General features: G+C 41.9%; 1 protein-coding gene across 1 annotated transcript in view; it reads left to right on the top strand.

Annotated features, from left to right (window-relative positions):
* PSME4 (proteasome activator subunit 4) overlaps window positions 1-21905 on the top strand; it is a 236595-nt gene that overhangs the window by 138352 nt on the left and 76338 nt on the right. Inside the window, exons 22-30 of the mRNA XM_039529281.1 lie at window positions 1108-1164; window positions 1438-1493; window positions 1576-1674; window positions 9873-9935; window positions 10110-10205; window positions 10912-11043; window positions 12003-12212; window positions 12979-13115; window positions 21035-21088. Of these exons, the coding sequence (XP_039385215.1) occupies window positions 1108-1164; window positions 1438-1493; window positions 1576-1674; window positions 9873-9935; window positions 10110-10205; window positions 10912-11043; window positions 12003-12212; window positions 12979-13115; window positions 21035-21088 (904 nt within the window). The remainder of the gene's footprint in view (window positions 1-1107; window positions 1165-1437; window positions 1494-1575; window positions 1675-9872; window positions 9936-10109; window positions 10206-10911; window positions 11044-12002; window positions 12213-12978; window positions 13116-21034; window positions 21089-21905) is intronic.

Below are 21905 nucleotides of genomic sequence, written 5' to 3'. Positions count from 1 at the left end.
CGGCGCCACTCCAGGGGGCGCCCAGCCGACCCACCGAGTGTTGCTAGGGTAAAAATCTTCCGACAAGCGTGCACGCGGCGCACGCACACCTAACTGGAATGGATAAGAGCAACACATCTCGAAGAACAACAGTTACAACGGTGAGTAACCGTCTTTTTCCCCTCCCCTCCAAGCAACCAAAGAGAATAGAAATTCCATTCTCTCCCCTTCTTAATTGCTTGAAGGATAAAGTCCCACCCCTTCAGCATTCTGCTCTTCTTTCCCACCCCAGTCGGTGTACTCTTCAGAGCTTGTGATATGATGGGCACTCTGCACCACTCTGATGTTGCACAGAACCAAACTCCTATTTTGCTCTCCCTCATCTTAGGCAAAGCACTTGACCACTGCTAACTCTGCTAAGGGTATGTCTACACTGCAATAAAAGACCCGCAGCACAGCCATTACTCAGGTTGCAGTATAAAAATTGCAGTATAGATGTTTGGGCTCCGACACCCCGCGAGGGGTTGGGTCTCAGAACCTAAGCTCCAGCCCAAGTCCAAACATTGTCACTCTTTTTAGCTCAGCAGCCTGAGCCCCGCGAGCCTGAGTCAACTGACCTGGGCTCTGAGACTCGATGCTGCAGGTTTTTTATTGCAGATGTACCCTGAGTGGCAGAACAGAAGCATGTCCCAACCTGCATGCCCCTTTGCTTGAAGAACCATTGTACTCATTTAGTGAACAAGGTTGATGAACTTGAAAGATGTCCTGTTCAGTATTTGGTCTGATAGATGGTGACTGCAACATAGGATTTCAGCGTGATGTGGAATACTGAGTAGGGTACCCCATAACTTTGTTAAAGAGAGGCTAAAGACTGTTTCTATTAAAGTTGTGTGTGTATATAAAAATATAATATTTTTCCAAAGTCTTTTTATATCACCCTTTATAGAGTCCCATACCTCATGATTTGAGGTACGTAAAGAAACTCTGATCTGTTTTTGAGCTTTTGCATGTCATAGTCTGAGTTTCCATTAAATATTTTTTTCAATTAAGCTTCTCTGTATTTTATAACACTGTGTAACTTAGCGAATATACTTTATGTATAATGAATGTTCTTATTATCTTGTGTAGATTTATCAAGAGAGAACCATAGAGAAACCATGGCTAGGGTCATAAGGAAACTGCTGCGTAAGTACATTTTTGTGTCTCGCTCTCATTCCTGTATTTAGTACATATGCAAAGATTTGCTTTAAATGTTGTCAGTTTATTGGGCTTTTAACTGTATCAGTATTGTAGAGCAAAGCAAAGAGGCAAAATCTGTTGTCATGAATTATATGGCAACATAAATGACACAAAGTTTTGAGCTTCACAAGTAGATAAAATATTTCATTGAGTATAGTTAACTCTTTGAACTGAGCTTCATATCAGATAACACACTTTTTGTTTCCATTCCAACGGTAGACTATATACTTGACAACTCAGAAGATGATACCAAGTCCTTGTTTCTAATCATAAAGGTATAATAGTAATTTTTATATGTTTTATTTTAATTTGAATGGGTTGACTTGTTTTACATAATGTAAAACCATTTGTTTCTAGATCATTGGTGATCTCTTACAATTCCAAGGGTCTCACAAGCATGAGTTTGACTCCCGGTGGAAGAGCTTTAACTTAGTGAAGAAATCGATGGAGAACAGGGTCAGTATCTTGTTTACATAGTTTAGTTAGGAAAAAACAACTTTTTTTTAGTTTTAGTTTTGACTGTTTTTGACCTTAATGTCTTAATGGAACTCTGCATGCATTCCTAGTGAAATCGATATAAGTTACAGTGGGCTGATATATCATTAGAATATTTTTTTGTTACAAAAGGTTTCAAAGCGCTGCACAAATGTTAGTTAAGCCTCATAACATCTCTTTTTATATACTGAATATTGATGCTATTAATGATAGCTCTTTATGTTAATTTGCTAGTCACTAAGAAACTACATGCTGGGATTTTTTATTTTGGTGATTTAACTGCATGGAAATAATACAGTCCTTGGATATTAAGTTGCTGCTATTGCTAGCACTTGTGAAGCACTTATGATGTTAGAACCATAGATGCCAATTAAGTTGAGAAGCATGTAGGAACCAAACTCCTCTCCCTTCGTTTAAATAATATTTAGCACTTCTCATCATTAGATTTCCAAACACTTCTTGAAAGTGGGTAAACATTAATATCTTCGTTTTACAGGTTGAGAAATTGAGGCATGGAGAGTTTAAATGAGTTGCCAATGTTATGAGAAGTGAAATCTAGATTATTGAACATGGCTGCTGAGGTAGAGAGCAGAGAAGGCAATCTTTGAGGTAGTTAAGTCCTCACACATTTAAAACAATAAAGATAAGGACCAAGATCTTAAATTGGGCCAGCAGCAAATGTACAGCATGATCACTCGTGAGAATGTGCTCTTGTCAGTCATAGACATCTACGCCAGTAGCATGTGGCTACTGCATGTTAAACCATCTGTAAGTTGCATCTAGTCTTTTGCATTAGTTCATGAGAGAGCATCCTGAAATAACTTAAGGAGATATTGTTTTGAGGTGGCAAAGGTGTTAGATATGTGACCGATTTGGCAGTTTCCATGGAAAACCATATTGAATTAAATTTAAATATTTTGGAGTCCGTTGTATTAAAGGGAAAGATTATGTATTGTTGTGGGCCTGCACGGTCATAGGACTATATTGAACAACGTGGCAAACAAACATGATCTTTTGGGACAATACTTGTCAAGTGGAATTCCTGGGAAGTAGCCTGGGGGAGATGAATGCAAATGCCATCCACCAGTTATGCAGAAACCCAGCCTTTTGAAACTATGCCCTGAGGAGAGAACCATTGTCTGCTGATTACCTGCTCCCAAAGGTTGGAGATCAGAGTTCCAATCTGTATAAAGAAACAGGCTGGTCTGCACAATTCGGGTGCTTGTTCTGAGCTGAGACTGTTATGAACTTGAAGCCACAGGAAAAACCCTTTGGTGAGGTTTGAAAGATTGACTCTGATTGGAGCCCTCCTGGAGTTGGGAGGGAGGGTGATCTCTGATAAACTAATTAGCATCCACATAGGTTCTTGTATTGTTTTTCATGTGTTTTTTCTGTAATGCTTTCACCTTAAGAGTAGATGTGCTTGCTTAGAAAGGTCAGTGTGGTAACTTATAACCATAGCCTCTGAGTAGAAGGCAAAGTGCGGACGCAGGCCTGTCTAGGTAGTCTGGCTTGCTGGGAATTGTGCAGTCTGGAAAAACCCTGGTCAAGAGGGAAGAGAGATGCAGGTCTCGACCCAATAGAGATTACTGCTCAGGAGCTGGGAACCTAGAATGGATGCCTTTGCTGGACTGTAGAGGGGAAATACAGGTGCAGTTGTCTCAAACTGTGACACAGTAGTTAAGTCTGTATTCGAGTATGTAGTCTCTTAGTTCACCCAAGGCCTTTCCAACCACTACAGCTATTTCTGTGTTTGAGTAGTGAAATATTCACCAGGAAGCTGAGATTGCATGCTACCTTGATAACCGGGGGTGAGGGCGGGGGCAAATGCACTCAACATAGTTTTATTAATTCTTCAAGGATTCCCCTTCCTATCAACAATCACTGCTGCTTTCACTGGATTCAGTTAGAGCCAGCTGTTCTTCATCCCCAAAGTGACTCTTTTCAGGATGTATATCCACTTTGCCTCAGTTAATTAGTCTCAGTTTAGTTAGGTCTACAGGACGCTGTGGAGGGAAAGGGTTCTCTCCCCCTGTGGTTGCTGGCACTACCAGCTGCTATGGCTGACCATGGCAAATCCTTGGGCTTTAAGAACTTCCCACTCTGTGAAGCAGTCATGCCTCTGAACAGTGAATGCACAGTGTTCTGTCTCAGTTAGGGGCAATCTGTTGGTGATCAAGTGCTTTGGGCCATGCTGACATGGCTGACACCTGTGCAGCTGCTGGAGCTGCATTCACCATGATGCTGTCCAGATTTCTGGACCTAGGGACTTTGATGCTTCCACTGTCTAGTCAGGTTCCCCCTAGACCCACAAGTTGAGCACCATCCTTCCCAGAGGATTGTTTCTGACTCAAAGGAAAGCCATTAGTCATCCCTGGTCAGGTCTTGGTACCCAGCAGTATCAATCTCATCTAGGGGATAAGAGGCATGTACCTGTGGCGGAGGGCAGCACCAACCCAGCCAAGTACTGGGATCACTGGGATCAAACATTGTGGGGCCTGGTGCCATATGATCCTGGCATGTGGGCCCCCTGGGGACTGCAGTACTATCCAGGACCAGCCTCTCCACCACACTTATGAGGCAAATAGTCACCCCTGTGACAAAGACTAGACCTGTCCCTGCAGCATCCATGGGACCAGGAGTAGGCGGCTTCAGTGCAAGAGATCCAGTGCAAGGGTCAGATAGTACTGACCATGAGCTCTTCTAGATGATGCCCTTGTTCCAGAACAGTCAGCTGCCACTCTTGAGGACTAGAAGATTTTCCAAGACCTCATGGGACATTGGTATCAGCGGCCTTAGAGATACCTATGCATGTGGTGTGGGATATCCCACACAAACTCCTCAATATCCTGTACTTGGTACTGGGACTCATAGTTATCCTGATTTACAAGGGTCTGTTGGAGCCCATGAAAGCCTTATGGCAGACACCAGCATCACTGGCACTGACATCCAAATGGACAACTAGATGGTACCAGGTCCTGGCTACTGGATATGAACAGAGTTCTATTTGCATCTAGTACCAGTGGCCAATGAGCAGTCCCATTAGAGTGGCCAGAAATTGACCTCTAAAGATGAGACAGTGAAGCACTTAAAACGTGGTGGCCAGAAATCCTACTCCACTTCAAGCTTCCAGATGAGGCTCTTGAACTACCAGGTGGTCTTGGCAAAATGCGACCACATCAGCTGCCTGTAGCTTAAAGCTGTTTGACAGGCTGCCACACGATTGCAGGGCTGACTTCTAGTCTAGCTGGCGAAAGGTCATGTGGCAGCCAGAACTGTGTTGCAGGCCGCTTTGGACATGCAGGTGCTGCCTCCAGGGCGATAGCAACAACAGTTGCAATGCGCCGCTCCTCCTGGCTGGCCTTGGCAGGCATATCTGAAGAATTTCAAACAGTTATTGAGGACCTGCCACTTGAGGGCTGCTTACTCTTCCACAAGAAGACTGATGAAGCAATGAGATCTGTCATAGGATCCACTCACCACAGGTGGTGCCTCTTCCTGGCCGCTCAGGGACTAGCTCTTTCCAGTTCCAGGGCCCCCTTCTGCTGCCTGCCTCTCTCTCTGTCTCTGTCTGTCTGTGTGTGTGTGTCTCTCTCTCTCTCTCTCTGCAACTCCAGGGGCTCCTTCTTTGTGACTTGTCCCTCCAGCCAGGTCACTGTGTGTTTCCTCCTGATGGGGTATCAAAGTCCTTCCTTATTAGCAGTCTTCTCATTCATTGCCTATGAGGGGATCCCCAGGATGCAACCTGGACTCTGGTATCCCTCTCATTCTGTGGTGCTGTGTGTAGAGAGGGTTAATCGGGGTTCGTCCCTCTCCGGAGCGGCGAGAAACCACACCGCCTCCTTACACTGTATCAAGCCACAAACCTCTTGCAGGTATTGCACTTGCACAGACATCCACAGGCAGGGACACACCCAACTGAGCTACATGAATGCTGTCTCAGCCACTAATGAACCAACAAGAGAGAGGCTCCAGCCAATTCCCCCCACTTCCTCAGCCTTGCACCCCAGAACTGTACCCTCTTGCACTGGTCAGAAGCCTGGTCAGTGTAAGTTCATTCCCCAGTCCGCCTCTCCCTCGATGTGGAGAGGACACACACTAGCCTTTGTAAACTGAGCTGAGATTTCCCAAGTACTTCAAACAAAACACACTGTTTTAGGTAAAATATAAAACAGATGTATTGGCTACAGAAAGATTGATTTTAGGTGATTAGAAGTAGCAAGTGTAGAGATCAAAGTTGGTTGCCTAAGAAATAAAATTAAATTTGTAGTTTTGAGTTCTACAGACTAAACAGGATTTGAATCAAGCAGTGTCTCGCCCTGACAGATAGTACAAACAGATTACAGATCTTGAATACACAGGATGAAACTCTTTCCTGGCCTGGACCACCCTTCCCTTGTTCAAAGTCTTTGTCCTCCAGGTGTTGAGTTGGGCAGGGGGACCAGCCAAGTGATGATGTCACTTTCCCTCTTTTATAGTTTCTTCCAGCTTGCTGGAAAGATCTTTTGACATGGGGATCAGGTAGTCCAAATTGGTCAAGCAGTCTTCATTGTCTACGTAATCTCTCTGAGAAGTCATATGGGATAGCCCTTGGGAGAGTGGCAGGGCCGGCCCACAACATTTTGGCACCTGAGACGGGGAGCTCAAATGACGCCTCCATACCCCCTCGCTTGGGCCAAAACTTTGAAAGGTCTCAATTCTGCCTTCTTCCTGTTCTACTCCTCTCATGGTACTGCTCTGCTACCTACCCCAATAAAGGAGAACTCACAACTTAAAATGTCTTGTTCAAAAATTTTAAGGTTTCAGAGTAGCAGCCGTGTTAGTCTGTATCTGCAAAAAGAACATGAGTACTTGTGGCACCCTTAGAGACTAACACATTTATTTGATCATGAAAAGATGGAAGTTGCCATACCAACTCTAAGAGGCTAATTAATTAAGATGAGCTATTATCAGCAGGAGGAAAAAAAACTTTTGTAGTGATAATCAAGATGGCCCATTTTAGTCTGTTGAAAAGAAGGTGTGAGGATACTTAACATGGGGGAATAGATTCAATTTGTGTAATGACCCAGCCACTCTGAGTCTCTATTCAAGCCCAAGTTAATGATAGCTAGTTTGCAAATTAATTCTAGTTCAGCAGTTTCTCGTTGGAGTCTGTTTTTGAAACTTTTCTGTTGCAAAATTGCCACCTTTAAGTCTGTTACTGAGTGACCAGGGAGGTTGAAGTGTTCTCCTACTGGTTTTTGAATGTTATGATTCCTGATGTCAGATTTGTGTCCATTTATTCTTTGCATAGAGACTGTCTGGTTTGGCCAATGTACATGGCAGGGGGGCATTGCTGGTACATGATGGCATACATCATATTGGTAGATGTGCAGGTGAACGAGCCCTGATGGTGTGGCTGATGTGATTAGGTCCTATGATGGTGTCACTTGAATAGATATGTGGACAGAGTTGGCATCAGGTTTTGTTGCAAGGATAGGTTCCTGGGTTAGTGTTTTTGTTGTGTGGTATGTGGTTGCTGGTGAGTATTTGCTTCAGGTTTGGGGTCTGTCTGTAAGTGAGGACTGGTCTGTCTCCCAAGATCTGTGAGAGTGAGGGATCGTCTTTCAGGATAGGTTGTGGATCTTTGATGATGCGCTGGAGAGGTTTTAGTTGGGGGCTGAAGGTGATGGCTAGGGGCGTTCTGTTTTCTTTGTTGGGCCTGTCCTACAGTAGGTGACTTCTGGGTACTCTTCTGGCTCTGTCAATCTGTTTTTTTCACTTCAGCAGGTGGGTATTGTAGTTTTAAGGATGCTTGATAGAGACCTTGTACGTGTTTGTCTCTATCTGAGGAATTGGAGCAAATGGAGTTGTATCTTAGAGCTTGGCTATAGACAATGGATCGTGTGGTATGTCCTGGATGGAGTTTTAAGTAACACTTAACTTTCAAGTATCAGAGGGGTAGCCGTGTTAGTCTGGATCTGTAAAAAGCAACAATGAGTCCTGTGGCACCTTAAAGACTAACAGATCTCCTATTCTGATACATAAACAAGGATGTAAACAAAGAGTCGTGTTAGTTTCAAACTCCATTAGATACAAAAGAGAAGAAGTTTGCTAAACAATAGAGTACTTTCTTAGCCTCTGAAAGGGCATAATGAAATAAAAATGCTTCATAATCCTGCCTATTGGACTGGAAGATAAGGATGCAGTAAATGCCTATATAGAGGCAGTCTCCCATCTTCCACATGGGTTTTGTTTGTAACAAAATGGCAGCAACACTATTAACCTCTTGATATTAGATTGATCAGAAGTTCCATCTAAGATCCTAAAGCCATATTTTCACTAGAGATTTTCTGAAACTTTCACATTCTTGCTCTAGCAAATGACAGAAACCAGATTTTTGCATTTAAATGAGGAGATAGTCACAACACTATGCAAAGGTGCCCTTTACATGGGGCTCTATGTCGTATATTCAGTAAAAGCAACTATTTTCCAGAAGAGGTCATTACCAGAATAAGTTGTAAGGAATTACAAAAGCAAATTTCATTCATAAACATAGCTCTGATGCAGAAACAAAGGGCCTGATTCTCCTTGGCACTAATGTCTCTTTATATACTCTGGCAATGTAAAGGGGCATTAACGTGAGAATACATGTATCTTAGTCCTATTGCAAGGCCTTCTTACTATGTCAAAGTCTTGTGAAGGAGCCCTAGTATAAAAGTGTATCAAGTCCAATTTTCTTTGGGTTTCTTAGTAAAATTATAAAGCAAGGTTCTGCAACAGATTGGTTTGTAGTACTGGCAATAAATAAACCATGAATTTCAAAATAGATTCTGACACTGAGTGCATCGTAAACACTGCCACAAATACTAAAAGTTTGGTGACTGCTTAATGTTAAAATTAAAAACTGTTTAATATGGTGAGCACAATCTGACCCTCCTATGGCAAAACAAAAGTGGTGTATCTGTGTAAGAGTAGATCTCCTCCATAGAGTTTGAAATAGTGCAACAGGAAATACTATGTGGACTTGTGTTGAAGAACAGGCTGTAAATGTTATCAAATGGGTATATAAGTTGTTTACCGAAAAAAATCGTTTACTAAACAAGATGTTTAATGTAATGGGATACCTTACAGATAGAACACTGTTGATTTTTATCCGACATGCCCCAGAAAGTTTGTGTCACCAAATGCAAGCACCAGTCCATGAGAATGGTTGAAGAGGTGATGTTGAAACTTCAAAATGCAAGGGTATTATAAATTTTGCATGCAAGCCAAGGGTTTTGGCAGGTCTGACTTGATAGGAAGTGCAAAATTGTTCATCTTTTAAGTCCCATTTTAGTAGATCTGTTTAACTGAGTTTCATTTGGGATTGCCTCATCACCAAGCCTCATGTCCCAAATCTTTGAAGATGTGGATGGTGTGGCAGAACTTGATTATCAGTTGATGTTGGGCAAAAATAATCAACACCGCAATGAGAGCAAGCAATGTTCTGTAGCTTACCAAAGATGATAAATTGACCATAAACAAATGCCAGATTTCTTTGACTAAAGTTAGTTATGAAGGGCACATGCTAAGTTCAGCTGGGCACGAGATATAAACTTTTGTGTATTGAGGCATAAGCCAGCTTCAAATTGCTGAGGGGTTAGGGAAAAATCTTTCATTATGAACTGGTAATTGTGGTAGATAGATATGCAGTCTCTCTTCTACCTTCTAAAGCATACTTTGCTGGCCATTGTCTGAGACCAAACACTAGACTAGATGGGTCACTGGTCTGATTCAATATGGCAATTTCTATTTTCTTAAGAAAGTTGAGGGCAGTTTTACAAATATCTAAGCAAATTCATGCCATGATTAACACTGTATAATAAACAAGTGACATACAAGAGTGCTGTATGAGACTGGTCATTGTTTCTTATCTCCAGATATGACATGGGTCAGGGTTACACTTTCACGCCATCACATGACGTGGATCAGTATCCACTGACACCAGTTGTCACTGTGCCAGAAGTTTTTTAAAAAGTCCTTTATATAACTGAAGCCCAACAGTCAGAATGTCTCACTGTAGAACCTGCTGATAATATATATTGTGTAACGAAAATGTAAGAGGCGAGAGTTCATATTTACATTTCTAAAGTCAGTGTTGAGATTTCAATCAAATTACTCTTTTTTTTTCCTTGCAGCTTCAAGGAAAGAAGCAGCATATTAGAGCCTTGCTCATTGACAGAGTCATGTTGCAGCATGAGGTAGTGTACATTTCTGTACTGCCAATTTTTACTCACTACTATATTAGGAAATGTCAGTCTGTACATCTTATTTAACTAAAAGCATTCTCAGTTTCTGCAATAACTTTCCTCTCTTAGATTTGTATAATTGCAAATAAAGCCCATCTCTAATCGGGATTTTTCTTCTTCCTTTAGCTGAGAACTCTAACTGTTGAAGGCTGTGAATATAAAAATATACACCAAGACATGATCAGGGATCTTCTGTGTTTGTCTACAAGTTCCTATGGTCAGGTAAGAATATGTCTTCTATGCTAAATTAATGCAGCCATGTGTTTCATTTATTGAGCTTATTTTCAACTTGATATTTGCAGTGAAATGTAACATAATATCGCTTTTAATTCCTTGGTAGAATTCAGTGTCTCAGTATCTGTTTTTTATTTCAGGCTTCAGTTATGTATGAAACATTTAATTACTCACATAATTCTTTCCAGGTTAGGAAATTCCAATCCTGGTTAGGCCCAAAATGTGACTGACTTTTTTGAAATTTGCAAAAGTGAGTTTTGTCTAATGAATTAAAGACTTGCTAAAGTCAGTAGCAGCTGCATACACTCATCCAAAACCAGAATTGGGCCTATAGAATCTTTTGAGTTATTTATTAAACTTTAATCTCATTTGTATTAAGTGTTTTGAAAATGTGCCAGTTTGACAGTTGTGGAAACTAAAGTCTTCAGTTCACAGAACAGATGCATCATGGGCCATGGCAAGACAAGCTACTCCACACCATACCCCCCATGTGCCTAAAACCTAATTTGGAGAAATCGTGAGGATAGTTGAGCCTCCATGTCCACTGCTGCTAATCTTTTAAAATAAAACAGGATAGATTTCTGTGCACTGACTCACCTTCCTAAGACCTGCACATTAGTAACTGAAGAGAACTGGGATATCACTGCTTTGTATATCCTTTTGTGTACTTGAAGATCTGCTTGTCTTTCTACAGGTCAGAAATAAAGCTCAGCAAGCATTCTTCACAGCACTGGGAACATACAACTTTTGTTGCAGAGATATCATTCCTTTGGTTTTGGAGTTTTTGCGGCCAGACCGACACGATGTTACTCAGCAGCAGTTTAAAGTACTATCTCAGTTACTTAATTTCAGATCTGTCTTCAGTTTGTGTGTAAAAATTTTATGGTTAAAATACATGTGGTATGGTGTAAAGATTTTATTAGCATGACTTTGAGATGGTTGAATTACTTGTGAATAGCTAACCCTAAAGTGACTTAGGCAGTCATCCCAAAAAAGTGCCCATAAAAATATTTTTATACCATACCCCACCTTCATGAATATACTCCATTTCATCAGGACCTCAGGAATTATGAATGCTTTCTGCTAATAGCTGTTCACTTTTATTTCCCAATTAAAACAAAAAAAATAGTACAAAGCAATAAAATCTCAGCGAACTGTTCTTAGTTCAGTAGTTTTTTAGCAACCCTAGCCAAGCAAGGAAGGAAGGACAAGAGCTGATCAACAGAAAATGTTATGCTGAGGCTATGTCTGCACTGCTCCACAATTCAGCCTACAGAGGTGTGAATAGCAGTGCACATCATTAATGTAATCCTGTATGAAGGGATTACATTAATGCGAACTAGGAACCTTTTTTTGTGTGCCTGCAATGTCCACACAATGGAGTTACAGTGCAACACTTTGCACACTTCTGTTCACACCACGTATAGTTCAAATTGCAGGGCAGTGTAGATAACCCTAAGAAACACAAGTTTGTAATTTAAACTACCATAAAAAGGTTTGCAGAAAGGCCAGGTATTTGTTTATTCATTGTGGTTATTGAAATGTATTCTTTGGAAATAATTCCCTCAGAACCATTCTATGAAAGAGAAATCCATTTAGTCTGTACTACTTGCACACACTACTAAAACAAATATTTAATATGTCAAGAATTGTTCGGAATATCTTGTATATATTAGTGATAAACTGGATAGTTCAATCTCGGTAAACTATAGAGCAACTAATTTTTATTCTATATGAATGACTGCTTTATGTAACTTTTAGTATTACAACTCTTGTTTACTATAGGGTGCCTTGTATTGTCTTCTTGGAAACCACAGTGGAGTATGCCTGGCAAATCTTCATGATTGGGACTGTATTGTACAGACTTGGCCAGCAATTGTTTCCTCTGGACTTAGCAAAGCTATGTCTCTGGAAAAGCCATCTATAGTGAGACTCTTTGATGACCTAGCAGAAAAGATCCACAGACAGTATGAGACAATTGGATTGGACTTTTCAGTAAGCAAAAAAAATCACTTAAAAGCCAATATCACATTCGGAGGCTGTTTGACTTGTATTTGATCAAATAAGTCAGTAATTTAATAAATTGTACACGTTTTGGTTTAGCTTTGACTACTAATACTAATATATTGATTTCATTCTGATTTCCAGTATGCAAGAATATAGACAAATATATTGAAGACTGGAATATTATAGATTTCAGTTTAAGATTATTAGAATTTGACACTTTTTTTCAATTTTTAGAGTTGTGCAATGGGAATGAAAAATTACTGATCTTTTAGCTCTTGTTAGGTGTGGTCCCTCCTAATCAAGGTTACTGTGCACTTGTAGGACAGTGTGGGGAAGCTTGCACTGTCAGTACTTGTGTTGTATCTGTTCTGTTGTTAGTCTAACAACTTACACTTAAATTTACTTAATAAGTGAAATATGGCGACGGAAACCATTGCCATAAATATTTTAGCATTTTTGTTTAACCATAAAATCAGAATTTATGCATGTAATCATAGCTCTATCTAGCTCTACTTAATTTTCCTCCATCTCATCATAACAAGACTACTGGGAGCAGTGATTCCTGTCAAATAAGAAAGGAGCAACTCTCTAGGGAATTTTGCAAAATATAAGGGGAGGCTTATTCATATCTATGTGGAAGGGACGGTATGCACACTTCATTTGACTGCCTCTGTGGGAGTCTCCTTTTCCAAAAGGATGGCTAACATTCTTTGGCTGCTATTCAGTTAGAGATGTTTCCCTTCTCTCTCAACAGGTTCCAGAGAAATGTGTTGAGATAGCCATTCTAATGCAAAAAGCAAAAAACCCAAGCGCCAGCGGGATGATGCTTAGTTCAGAAGAGATTCAGTTAGGAATTCAACGACAGAAAGAAAAGAATGCTGAGGCCTTGCAGTAAGTTAGATTGGTCTATGTAGATTTCAGTAACTACAGAAGTTGTAGTGCATAATAGTTTTTAGTCGATAAACATATACAGTTCATGAGCGATGATGTAAATTTAATCTAAAATGGTACATTAAATGTAATATTCCAAGAGAATGTGCTATTTTGCTTCTGAGTTTTGAGGCTAATAATTATTTGTGACATCTGTGTATAAGGTTTTCTCTAGCAAAAATGAAGCTGTTTAAAAGTAATCTCTTCTTCATAACCTTTTTTTTATACATTAGCCTAAAAGCGACACTGAACTCCAACCATTTTTCTTTCCATTATTGCATCTTTTTAATTTCTTATTGCAGCTGTCTTTCAGTAATCCCTAACTGTATTGGAAGGGACATCATTGACTTGTATGAGAACCTATATAGAATGGAATATTCCACATTCTCATCACCTCAGCACTTTCCAGTAGTGTGTTCACAAAATGGCACTTCATCTCAATATTTTGTATCAGTTATAGTTACAAGTACTTATTAAGATAACAATACTTCAGACCAATGAAAACATTTTTTTTCAATTGCTTTACTTTGTGCATTTGACTGCTTTGTTTTCAGTCACTTTGTTTGTGCTGATGTACCCCTTCCGTGAGGTCTTCAAGAGGGTGCTCACCAATAACAGCAACAGTGAAGCTGAAACAGAAGAGCAGTGTGCCTGAGTATGAGACAACGCAGTAATAAGGGAATATTGCTTACTTCTGGGGGAATTCTGCGCCAAAAAATAAAAAAAATTGCACATAATATTTTTAAAATTCTGCATATCAAAATAACACAATATAATCAATCACACCGGTTTCAATTACTTTGGTAATTTATTTCAAAATACTTGTCAGCAAGTATGTCTGTAACAGTACAGACAACAAAAAAGATTCAGGAAATGGTTTTTTTGACAAATAGATGCCTTACTAGGCATATTAATGCAGAACTTTGAATAATTAATTTAAACTACAATACAGAACCGTATTTCCCACCCCTCTCAGAAGCAGTGCAAAGGCTTGGGGGAGTCAGGAGTAAAGGAGGAGTTGAGGGAGAGGGAAGGAGCCTGGGAGTGAACCTGGAGGGTTGTTGGGTGTGGGTGTGAGACATATGGAACAAGTTTTTTGAGTGGGGCGGGGAGGGATTGTTAGGGAGCCTCCCTCGTGCAGACCCTGGCTGACCCCTAGCCTCTCCCATTCAGTCAGGCACATCTGCCCCTGTCCCCATGTGTTCCTGCACCCTGATGTGTCCTTGCACCCTCTTCCCCCTGTCCCCATGTGTCCCTCCAACCCCACTCAGACACCCAGTCCCCCCATTCCCATGTGGCCCTGCATCCGCATTCAGCCACCCCCATATGTCTCTGCACCCCATCTCCATGTGTCCTGCACCCCCTCAGCCAGCCCCATCCCCATGTGTCCCTGCACCCTCTCCCATGTGTCCCTGTGCCCCTACTCAGCCACCCCCTTCCTCCATGTGGCCCTGCACCCCCTCAGCCAGCCCCCTCTCTCCTTCCTACATGTGGCCCTGCAGCCCCTCCCCATCCCCCTATGGCTCTGTGCCTCCACTCCCATTCAGCCCCTGCCCCAGTCTGTCCTCCCCCATTAGCAATTATGAACCCCAGTCTGTGACCCCCCAGCTGCCCCATGTGCCCCATTCTGTCTGTCCCCCCATATCTCCTTTCTCCTGAGCTGGCCCCACCGGCAGAGCACTGCCAGGAAGGCAGCCTCCTCTCTTCCTTATCTGGGAGCATCTGCTCTGTTCTAGCACCACAGCATCCCCTGGTGGGCAAAAGGCATAACTGCAGCAACTTTCAGGCAGAAGTTATTTTCTGGGGGGGGGAATTATGCGCACCACATGAATTATGTGCACGCGCAGTGGCTTAGAATTCCCCCGGGACTATTGCTGCAATAGAAGAGAAGGAATGGATCAGACTTAAAGCAATGATGTTGACATCTGGTTTGGAAATTCATATAGAGTGGAGGCTTGGGGGCAGTGTGGTGTGGTATGGAGGGGTTGGAATAATAGAAACAATTTTCCCAGTCCCTCCATGTCAGACAACCTTAATGCCAGAGTGTTCCCTGTCTCCACAGCAACTGGGAGCAGACCAGATCTTTGCTCAGGACCTGGGCTAAGGGTCTCTCCTCAGGAAGATGCCTCCAAGAATCACACACTGCAGGCTCCAGGGCTCCCTTTGTAGCAGAGATTTCACAGGATTTGTTAACTTTTTTTTTAACTAAATGCTCTGTTTCTTCATTGATTTTGAGGTTTTTATCCTCAAAACTGCTAAATCTAGTCCCAACATTTTTTTATTTTTTTTTGCTTTCTGAGGAGGGTTTGAAGGACAACACCTATCTCCCTTCCCCCTTAGAAATGGGAGACAGAACATCTCAGGAACCCAGCTAGCATGTTGGCAAGGTCCACAGTGAGACAGTTGAGTAGGCCACATGGAAGCTCCCTTCACTGAGATGAGGCCAGAATCAGTGGCATGGAACTGGGGATAAGGTTTTTTTTGTTTTTGTTTTTTTTTTCAAACTCCTCTCCCCCTTGCTCCTCTCTCCCCTCAGCTCTCTCCTAGGAATGAGGGTTGCATTTCCCACAGCTTTCAGAGCAAGCGCGAAAGGTTCACTGGAGCCTCTTGAATCTTGGGATACGAGACACAATTTGTAATCCAAAGGAAGAAATTACTGTTCCCAGCCAGCGTGTAAGTAAGGTTCATGCTGAGATGGTTGAGAAGGCTGCAAAGCATCCCTCTTCCCACAAGCTGTTTTACCTGCAAGGGCTCAGCTGCCATGAAAGTGGGCAGCTCCTTGAACATTTGATACCAATGAGTAGGGCCCTACCAAATTCACAGCCGTGAAAAATGCTTCACGGACCGTAAAATCTGCTCTCACCCCAGGCTCACCTTTCTTCTGTGCTGCCTTCAGAGCTGGGTGGCCAGCTGCTGAGCGGCTGCTGAGCGGCAGCTGCTGGCCAGGCACCCAGCTCTGAAGGCAGTGCCCTGCCAGCATCAACGCAGAAGTAAGGGTGGCAATGCCATACCATGCCACCCTTCTGTACTGCTGCTGGCGGTGGCTCTTCCATCAGAGATGGGCTCCTGGCCAGCAGCTGCCACTCTCCAGCTGCCCAGCTAAGCGTCCCAGAGTGATTGAACGGAGATCTAACTGCACCGCTGAGCCCCAACCACCTTCATCTGGACCCCCCTGCAGATTCCCATTATCGTTGCACCCAGAAACCCCCTAACAAGCCCCTGTGCATCCAGAGCACCTCCTGTACCCACATTGCCCCTCAAAGAATCTGCTCAACCCACATCTGGATCCCCCCACACTAAGCCTCTACACTTGTATCCTGCCTTGCTGAGCTGCCTGCCCACACCTGGTGCAGTTGGCACAGAGGGGCAGGGCTCTGGGGTGTTTCTGGGGCAGGCTCAGTCCTTGCGCTATGCTACGGTTGGGTTCAGCCTCACTGCTGAGCCGTGTTCCAAGGCAGGAGCTGCAGAGTGATCTCCTACCTCTGTGCAGCCAGTGGCCTGTGCTCCCCAATACCATGCTGGAGCTTCCACGTTTATTTGACAAATAAACCTTGCAGAATTTTAAAGTATTGTGCACAGAATTTTTTATTTTTTGGCGCAGAATACCCTTGTGTAGAAATTGAATAGCAATTTGTAGTTCTGTGTAATTGTTCTTGCCTTGTTTATGAGGGTGTGATTAAGGTGGAATGGAAATTCCATATCAAGATTTGTAACTAAAAAGTAAAAGAACTTAATCTGCCTAAGATGAAGCCTGCTGCGACCTCCTAAGTAAAGGGTATCATCATACCAGCTGAGGCAGCATTGCAAATCCACAGATGAGAATAAGGTTATTACTCAGGCCAAACTTAGATATAGCAGGGTCAACACTGGGACTATTAGCTGCAGTCTCTGATTGTGCAGTTCTGTGTTCATCTGGGAGGCCATTGTGAGGGTAGATAACCCCCACCCCCAAAAACAAAACAAAACAACCCATACATAAAATATACCTTAAACTAGATTTCTGTAGCAGCTTTTATGGGACTGATGCCTCTCCTGATTGTTGTTTGCTGCACATTCAGAACTTCCAAATATGTGTTGGGGAGACAGCTATAGCTCCACTCAAAGAGATTGGAATTGCAAGCTAATGCTATTATCCTTCTAAATGTTTTGTTGATAAGCACTTTGGAGAGAATAGAGACAAAGCAGTCACTGAGGCTTTAGACAAGGGAATTGGTCCCTCCATTGTTCCAGTGAGAGAATCTTCAATCTACCTCATCTCAGCAAGTGTTCCCTTTGAAGCTGTTGCTCTTGCAGGTTCCTGCACATTAGGAGGAGGCTTTTGCTATAAAAGGCCACGGTTTGTTGGAAAACAATCCAACTCCAAAAGCTGCTCTTGATTTTTGGGTTTCCTGAGTCTGGGAAGATTTCCCCCTTGCAACATCCCTCACCCAGATTTCCTCTAAATGGCATTTCAGGGTGGGCCCTCACCTGGGAGTGAACCACTAAGAAAAAGGATGCTTGAGATAATATTTATCATTTTCCCAAAGTAAATTAAAATAAACCGGCACTGTCTCATGCTATGGACCATCAAGCTAACTCTTCCATTTCCAGCAGATGATTCTTCAGAAACATGGTATTTGTGTACAATTGCTAAGAAGCTAAACGTTCAGCACTACTTAGAGAAGTAGCCTTGTTCGTGTCCTGGACATAAGCCCCTACTCTGTTACTCAAAGTTCTGAACCAAGAAGGAAAGTCAGTGTTGGCCAGCTCACCAAGACACATGAAGAACCCAGGGAATGCCATCTAGATCAGTTAGCCTTTTCAGTGCATTGCAGGCCAGTTTGGAAGTCTATTGATGGCCCTACTTGCATCCCAGTCCAGTTGGAATATCAAGAGGTGCTATGTGAGAAAGAGAGACACCAAAATGTAGGTTGTGGTCCCCTTATCTCAGAAGTGGGCTAAATGGCCTCCTTTATGCTCTTCCCTCTGCCCTGATCGTAAAGATGGTAAAGCAGATTGTGAAGGAGCAAGGCCACAGTAATTGTAACTGCCTTCTCATTAACTCTCAGATCTTGGTTCTCAGACCCAATTTAAACATAATGAGAACCTCCTCTCAAACTTCACACACACACCCAATGGGGGGCTGATACTGAATCAAAATCCAGTGCTGCCTAACCCATCATCTGGAAAGGAATTAGTCATTCTTTCTGAGAAAGTGGTAAACCTCCTAGCATCTTGGAGGAGATTCACAGATTATGTCTGTATATCACTTGAGGTTTAGATGTTGCTGTTACAAGAGACACGCATCAGAGGAAAGTCTGCTAAAGCTAAGGATATTCTGGTGTTTTTACAAGATAGCCTGACCAGTGGACACGTGGACAAGTCAGTGACTTCAGGCATATTGCACTGTAAAGAAACCCACGAGAATCTTTCCTCACCAGCACATAACAGATGGCTGAGGACCACCATTCTTACCAGTCCTCAGTCAAAACACAAATTCCTTTCATGATCTTGAGCTGCATGCTACAAATCCTAATAAAACAGCCTTTCATCTTCATAGTTGGTAGGTCTCTTTCTCCTCTCCCTGAAAGTATTTTGACTACTCACCCTCTCCTGGTACGAAGAGGATTTTGGAGCTTGGTGTGCTCTCAATGAAGTCTCAGTTATATGCTATATCAAACATGGTAGTTCTGTGAACTAACCACACCTCCAATGTAACAGCAATCTTCCTTATATAATAGGAAGTGGTATTGTTATCCTGGATGAAGCCAAACATCCTAAGGAAGTAAAATTAATAAGTTAGAGGTGAACAAAGCCTATATAAGAATAAAGGTTTATATAGTGGAGGCATTTGGAGCCTGAGGTACAAACTCCTCATTACCATGTACCACTCATTCTGTGGAAAAAGCAATGATTTTTTGGAAAGATCACACAAATTTTATGAGAAGATCTATAAAGCTACTACAGGACCTTCCAGCCACATTCTTTCAAACACTGTAGTCAACATCCTCATCCTTGCTGAGGCAGCATTTGGTGGAAGGATGTTACAGAACAGGGTTTCCCAGTAACTGTTATGTTCCTTTTCATTTCTGCATGGGTAAATTGAACCCTTCCCTCTAGGGATGACTTACTGTTTTCTACATCCCACTGGGAAAATTATCTGACATGGAGGGAACTGAGAGAGGGAAAAGTCATCCTTACCTGTGAATTTTCATTCTAGGACATTCCACGTTATACAGTCTGACCCTTTCTTGGAGGGGATTGTATTATATCCAATTTTTGTCTGCCAAGGAGAGCCCTAGAATAGAAATTCATGGATAAGACAAAATGTTCCCCTGATTTGAGAGGATAGGGAGAAAGACTTGATTTCTTGGTATGGAAAAATTATCTGGGTTGGAGAGGGGAAGGCTGGAACAAAACTGGTTGGGCACAGAGGACTGTGAATGGGTGAGATAGGTGGCTTAAATTTTTCACTAAAATGTACTAGAAGAGTATTAAGTAAAAAAAAAAAGGGAGTTGTTAAATGAAGGGACATAAGAGAAGAAAACAGTTGTAGAACTCATTTCTCCCTGGTGCAAGGGAAAAGTGGCTAGTAGGAAGCTGATTACAACTCTTGATTGTGCATTGGTCCGGCATCTGGCACTAGCCCACTCCCATTATGTCCTCTACCTTCCCCGGCATGGCTTTAAGCCAGGGCTGGGGTCTGGCAAAGGATCCTCATCATCAAGCATTTACACGCCCGCAGAAAGTTCCCCTTCACATGGGGATTGTCCATAGGTCATTTACAGCCAGAATCTGGCCACTTTGCAAAATGGCCAGACAATACTGAAGAATCTTAAAATAGAGCACCTTTTATTGGGATGGCAAAGCATAGTGTGTATCCAGGCAGATTATAAAGTACATAAAAAATGAGGCTCTGTACTCCTGATTCTTTTCTCTTATACCAGGTTTAGGCAGGAAAATCTGTTTACCCCAGTGGAGTTATTCCTGCTTTCTACTAGTCTGTGTGACGGTGAATCAGAACTTGTGAGCTTGTCAGTAATGTCAAAAACTGAGACTTGCATATCATCAAAATATTCAACTTTATCTAATTAGATAGAGACCAACTGGTGCATTCTAAGGAAATGGTACCCTGATTTTCACACCTCCAAAACACAGTGTAGAAAATGCCACTCAGCTGGGCAAACTAGCTGCCTTTTAAGGCCTTATCTGGACAAAAATTTAAAGGTACAGACGCTCCCCGGGTTATGCAAACTCAACTTACACAAATCCGCACGTATGGAAAAAGTTCCGTAAGCTTTTTTTTCTTTCTTTTTTTGGCTTAATTGTCGGGTATACGTTCCCAACTTACGCAAATTTTGACTTAGGCAAGGCGTTCTGGAATGGAACGCTTGCGTAAGTCAGGGAGCGTCTGTACTATGTTGGATCACGTTAGTTAACTTACTCTAAAACTTCTAGTCAAGTCAAGGCAAGTTAAAACTTAAACTCAACCCTTTTAGTATATGCTAAAGTATAGCTTGCCATGTTTTGACTCGAGTTTTTGAGGGTTTTAATTAGACTTAGCTGACTAGCATGATCCAACATCACACCTTGAAATCCTAGTCTAGACAAAGACACAGTGTGGAGGAATCACCGTAATATTCCTCCCTTGACTCAACAGCAATTCTCTCCCCTCCATCCGTTCTTCTCAAAAAATTAACATGACATACACACAGTATCCGTAGTGTTAATTTAATTACTAGACATTGTCTGTACTATTTATATCTGTTGTGAGAATGAAGAGAAAATATAATGCCTTATTTTGTTTATATAAAGATTCTTTTAAACACTTCTCTCCCTGATGTCTAGTTGTTGACAGTATACTTCAAATCTATGTACTCATTTTACTTTTGTTTTTTCAGAAACTATGAAAATTTGGTCAACATGCTGTTAGATTGTGTGAATCAAAGAAATCTGTAAGTTTTTGCCTTTCTCTGCACTTTTTTTTGTGCTAGTTTTTCTGAATTAAAAAAATGCACAGTAAAATAGATAGCTTAGATGACTGGAAATAACATATGCAGCCTTACCCCTACAGAACTGGTTAAAATGCCGTTTAGATCAGTAGTGATCAGAAAGTTGTACTGTCTGACATCTCACTGTCTGACATGAAACATTTGGCCTTGGCCTACTTCTAATGGACAAGAATCAACATCAGTTGGCATGGCTATAGGGACAGAAGGGCCATTTGTAGGGATGTTCAACTGTCTCTCCCAATTGAACAGGGAAGTGTCAGGTCAACATGAGGAATCCTGCATTGCTGTCATCCATCCAATGCCTGAATTATAGGTGAATGTGGCCTTATAGTAATTAATAGTTATTTTCAATATCTCTGTCCATTCCTAACAATTTCTGAGTTCAATTATTTGTCTAGCATAAAGATGGCAATGAAGTTCAAGTACTTTTAAATTACTGTTAACCAGGTAATTTATTTTTAAAATACTACCAACTAAATAAAGAGATGTGAGGTCTAATTCTCAGTTGCATTAAGGTAATTTTACAGCAGTCTACAAGTGTAAAGAGCCTTTAAGTGGATGTAGTTTGCACCCACTTCAAGGCCCATTTTCTCTCCCCAAGTGATGTAGAGGGGCCTTCTTTTAATAAGACTGAAGCCCGTATAGTGTGGTGGTAGAATAGAACATTAGTTTTATGGTGGTTAGATAGACCTGCTTAACAGATGTTTTTTTGTTTTTAAGTATATTTTTATAACCTTTTTTGGACAACAGTGTTACATGC

The sequence above is a fragment of the Mauremys reevesii genome, linkage group 3 (assembly GCF_016161935.1).
Source record: "Mauremys reevesii isolate NIE-2019 linkage group 3, ASM1616193v1, whole genome shotgun sequence".
Classification (NCBI taxonomy): domain Eukaryota; kingdom Metazoa; phylum Chordata; order Testudines; family Geoemydidae; genus Mauremys; species Mauremys reevesii.
This window is presented reverse-complemented; position numbering and strand designations above follow the sequence as displayed.